Source organism: Octopus bimaculoides, chromosome 4 (assembly GCF_001194135.2).
Source record: "Octopus bimaculoides isolate UCB-OBI-ISO-001 chromosome 4, ASM119413v2, whole genome shotgun sequence".
NCBI classification, from domain to species: Eukaryota; Metazoa; Mollusca; class Cephalopoda; order Octopoda; family Octopodidae; genus Octopus; species Octopus bimaculoides.
The window spans coordinates 16912460-16917139 of record NC_068984.1 but is presented as its reverse complement, the minus strand read 5'-3'; the positions used below and the strand labels follow the sequence as shown (position 1 = coordinate 16917139).

The 4680-nt window shown below is 37.1% G+C and overlaps 1 protein-coding gene across 4 annotated transcripts in view; it reads left to right on the top strand.

Moving 5' to 3' along the window:
• The window catches only part of LOC106875188 (protein CFAP20DC), a 40873-nt gene that overhangs the window by 18547 nt on the left and 17646 nt on the right, over positions 1–4680 (top strand). For all 4 annotated transcript variants that reach the window (XM_052966914.1, XM_014923227.2, XM_014923226.2 and 1 more), the window contains exons 10-12: positions 1178–1251; positions 2478–2526; positions 3260–3805. In XM_052966914.1, coding sequence (XP_052822874.1) covers positions 1178–1251; positions 2478–2526; positions 3260–3805 — 669 coding nt within the window. The remainder of the gene's footprint in view (positions 1–1177; positions 1252–2477; positions 2527–3259; positions 3806–4680) is intronic.

The window sequence follows — 4680 nt, the reverse complement described above, 5'->3', positions numbered from 1 at the left end:
TTTGCCTTTCATCCTTTCGGGGTCGATAAATTAAGTATCAATTGCATACTGGGGTCGATCTAATCGACTGGCCCCCTCCTCCAAAATTTCGGGCCTTGTACCTAGAGTAGAAAAGAATTATTGTTATTGTCTCCTCTTTACTGTAATAACTATTTTACATACCCTGTTACAAATATGTGGGTTTTTCCTTATTTTTCTTGAACCCTAGGACTTTAAGGCTGGTTTCCATGGCATATAAGTGACCAAGATCACAACATTCTCTCTGAACAAGATGCTCACCCATTGCAGGGTTCAAGGCTAGCAATTTGAAAGGAGGGGACAAGTTGATTACATCTATCCAAGAATGTGGAGGTGCACGGCTTAGTGGTTAGGGTGTTAGTCTCATGATCATAAGACTGTAATTTCAATTCCTGGACTGATTGATGCATTGTGTTCTTCATTTCATGTTGCTCCAGTCCACTCAGCTGGTAAAAATGAGTAGTCCTGCGACAGGCCAGTGTCCTGTCCAGGGAGGAATATATATATGCCAGAGAAACCAGGAAACTAGTGCTAGGCTCCTTACAGAGTAATGTGGACTAACCATCCCAGTACTTGTCTGGTACTTTATTTTATCAAGCCTGAAGAGATGAAGGGCAAAGTTGACCTCAGCAGGATTTGAACTCAGAATGTACAGAACTGGAAGAAATGCCATTAAGCATTCTCCCCATCATGCTAATGATTCTGCCAGCTTACCACACAATTAGTATACTGTGCTTAATTAAAATTAGTTCAGATTGCTGAAATCAGATTCTAGTCATACTTCATAGCTGATGATGGAAGGTTGTTACTTAGCTCAAATCAGTTCTGACTGAGCAAATCTATAATTAAAGACATTCCAGCTATGACCATCCTATCGTTGTTTTCTATGCATAGTGTAACCCATACTACAATATTAATTTTTTTTATATATTTTAATATTTTTTTAATTATATATTTTAAATGGATTTGGGGGATTTAAGAGAGATTTTAGTTGCATTTCTAGCAGATTGAGTGACTTGTAGAGGCTTCCCATTGAACAATTCATGCAAAATCTTGAGTTTGTGGAATACGAAAAACATTGTAAATTGGATGCAAACAGGTATCCAAGAAAATACATGTTAACAGTCAACATTTTGATTTTATTTCTTTCTTTACCTAGATTCAAAGACAAAGAAGCTGATAGCATTTGGTTCTAAAACTTCTCTTCCAGTTCAACGGAAAAGTTCCAAAGAGGTTTGTAGGGTATCGTTTTGTATTTTTGAAAGTTTTTTTTTCCCCAAAGCACCCAGCATATTCTGTAAAGTAGTTGGCATTAGGAAAGGAATCCAGCTGTAGAAACTATGTCAAATCAGACTGGAGCCTAGAGCAGCTCTCCGGTTTGCCAGCTCTAGTCAAACTGCCCAACCCATGCCAGCATGGAAAATGGCTGTTAAATGATGATGATGATGATGATTGTCATTTTATACACTTGTATTTGTTAATCTTTGCAAAATGGCAAAGTAAAGTAAAAATAGAAGTTTGTGTTTTATTTCATTTATCCATCCATCTATTTTCTCTGTTCACTTTTCCTGGAAGGATCATGAGGGGGCAGAGATAGAGTCTTCAGGCACCTCCCCTATAAGGATCCTATCGGAAGCAATCATCATTACACTTTCTAGCTGGATTCCCAAACACGAGGCTATGGATATGTAGTGAAACAGAAAAGAGCTATTTTGTTGTGTTGTTGTGCTATGGTCACTTAATCCAATTAGAGCTGACTGCGGAAGGATACATGTGGCAACTTCTGTCCTGCAGTATACATGCCTTTTCCAAATAGCTAAATGAGCTGCGAATTTGATGGTGAGGAAGCAACATCACTTTCTTCGACATGGCACATCTTGTATGTTCATCTTAGAGAGTTGCAGATTTGATGGCCCTAGTGGCAACATCACCCTTTCTGCTATATGACTATTATAGTGTTCACTACCAGTGCTACGTAATTCATTTTGCTATTTGAAAAAGGTGTGTATACTGCTGGGTGGAAGTTGTCACATGTATCCTTCCACAACCAGCTCTGATTGGATTAAGTGGCCATAGCACAACTGTGCTTCACTACCATGACAAAATAGTTCATTTAGCTCAGCTTGAAGAATCCGTCTTGTAATTCCTTCCTGTGATATTCTAATCACACGTTCATATTACTATATGACTTGATCGATGTAGATTTCCATCTAATATCTTGGTTTGTACAGGATTACATATGTAAAGACACGGGATATAAAGAACAAAGCTAAGCAAAGAACATAAGAATAAGTAAGAACAAGAATTATTAAAGAATGAGAATAAGTAAGGCCTGTAAGAATAAATAGAGATTATGAGAATATGAGAATTAATCAGGAAAAGAATAAAAGAACATGATTGAAAGTGCATTGTCAACACTGTTTCATCATCTAATTTCTTTTTGTCTTTTTTATTATTAGCGATTATCAGTGGAGAAAAATGTCCAGTCTACCTCATCCAAAATTGCTGGTGAGCTATTATTTTATAATTTTGTGTTAACTTTTTAGCATTTAAACCAGCTATATCTGGCCCAATTATTCTATCTATTTTATGTTCGAACTAGCCAGATCCAGCCTCTTACATCTACCTGACATTGTCATTCTTAAAATAACCAATCACATCAAAATCTCAAAGCTATGAGATAATCCATGATGAATTCTAAACAATGTGAATAAATAAACATTACTTTTGACAGAGTAATCTGAATGCTAAAGGGTTTCTTTTCTCATCTACTCTTTCTGGAGAAGAGTGTATGCTCAAACATAAACGACTTTTCCCTCTCTTTTCCCGGGCGTAAACCAAACACACTCTGTCTTTAGCTTGTCTTTGTGTTTGTTTTTTAATTTCTGCAACCTATGTTTATGTGAGTGTCTGTTTGTTTCTTTCGTGTCTAGTTGTCCTCCCTACTACATCACTTGACAGCTGGTATTGGTTTTTTTTTTTTACATCCTTGTAACTTAGTGGTCTAGCAAAAGAGACTGGTAGAATAAATATCAAACTTTAAAAAATAAGTACTGGGATCCATTTGTTCCACTAAAACCCTTTAAGGTGATGCTCCAGCATGGCTATAATCCAGTGCCTGAAACAAGATAAAAGATTAAAGTGTATTGAAAAGGAAATTTCTGTTAACAGTAGGACTCAAATATTCCAGTAAATGTTTTCCATGGTTGCCTCATCATTTGAATATGTTTTTTTAAATCAGGTACTTCTATGCTTTTTAAGCCACACCCACCCCGAGAGCCTTCTACAGAAAAAAATCGAAGAAAAATTCGTGTAAAGAGTACAAGTTCTGACAGACAATCCAATAGTGCCAGCTCAGACGGAGCAACAAATATTGTTCTTGGTGAGGACCTTATGTTGAGTGTAAATAATTCAGAGTTATGTAATGTGTCTCAAAATGGATTAAGTTCTAGACTGAAGAATTCTTCCATGAAAGATCAAAATCTCCATAAGTGTTTGAGAGAAACAAAAGGAATTAATAAAAATAGTAAAAGTCCTGATTTTCAACAGGGTAACAAAATAAAAGAAAGCTCGAAAAGGAGTGTGCAACAACAAAGAAGTTCTTTAAATCAAGGTCAAGATATAAAAAATGAAAATGGCAGCCATGCAAACAGTTTGAATTCTAATACAACAAAAGTGAAAAGAAATGTTGATAATAAACGACAGAACAAACATCAAGCTCAGTCTGTTTCTAAAGAAAAACCAACAGAGTGTGATGAGCCTGATATTCAATTGCCACGCAAACCAGGTAAATGCCTTTTCTCCCTGATTTAATATTGTTCTCTGTTTAGTATTGTGTTAAACTTAACAGAATTTGGAAAAAAAAAATGTAAAGATTGTTAGGAGAGGGAGTGGCACAGGAGTGGCTGTGTGGTAAGTAGCTTGCTTACCGACCACATGGTTCCGGGTTCACTCCCACTGCCTGGCACGTTGGACAAGTGTCTTCTATTATAGCCTCGGGCCGACCAATGCCTTGTGAGTGGATTTGGTACACGGAAACTGAAGGAAGTCCGTCGTATATATGTATTTATATATGTGTATGTGTGTCTGTGTTTGTCCCCCCAACATTGCTTGACAACCGTTGGTGGTGTGTTTACGTCCCCGTAACTTAGCGGTTCGGCAAAAGATACCGATAGAATAAGTACTAGGCTTACAAAGAATATGTCTTGGGATCAATATGCTTGACTAAAGGTGGTGCTCCAGCATGACCACAATCAAATGACTGAAACAAGTAAAAGAGTAGAGGAGTTGGCTAATAATTTATTTAACATACATTCTATGAAGGTGCAGACATTCTATGGTGTGGTTAAGAAGATTGCTTCACAAACCACATAGCATTGGGTTCAGTCGCACTGTGCAGTACCTTGAGCAAGTGTCTCCTGTAGCCCTGGCCAACCAAAGCCTTGTAAGAGGACTTAGTAGATGTAAACTATGTCAAGATCCATCATTATACACTTGCCCAAGGTCCCACTGCATGGCACCTTGGGCAAGTGTCTTCTACTATAGATTTGGGCTGACCAAAGACTTGTGAGTGGATTTGGGAGATGAAAACTGAAAGAAGTCCATTGTATATATATATATATATATATATATATATATATATATATGTGTGTGTGTATATAT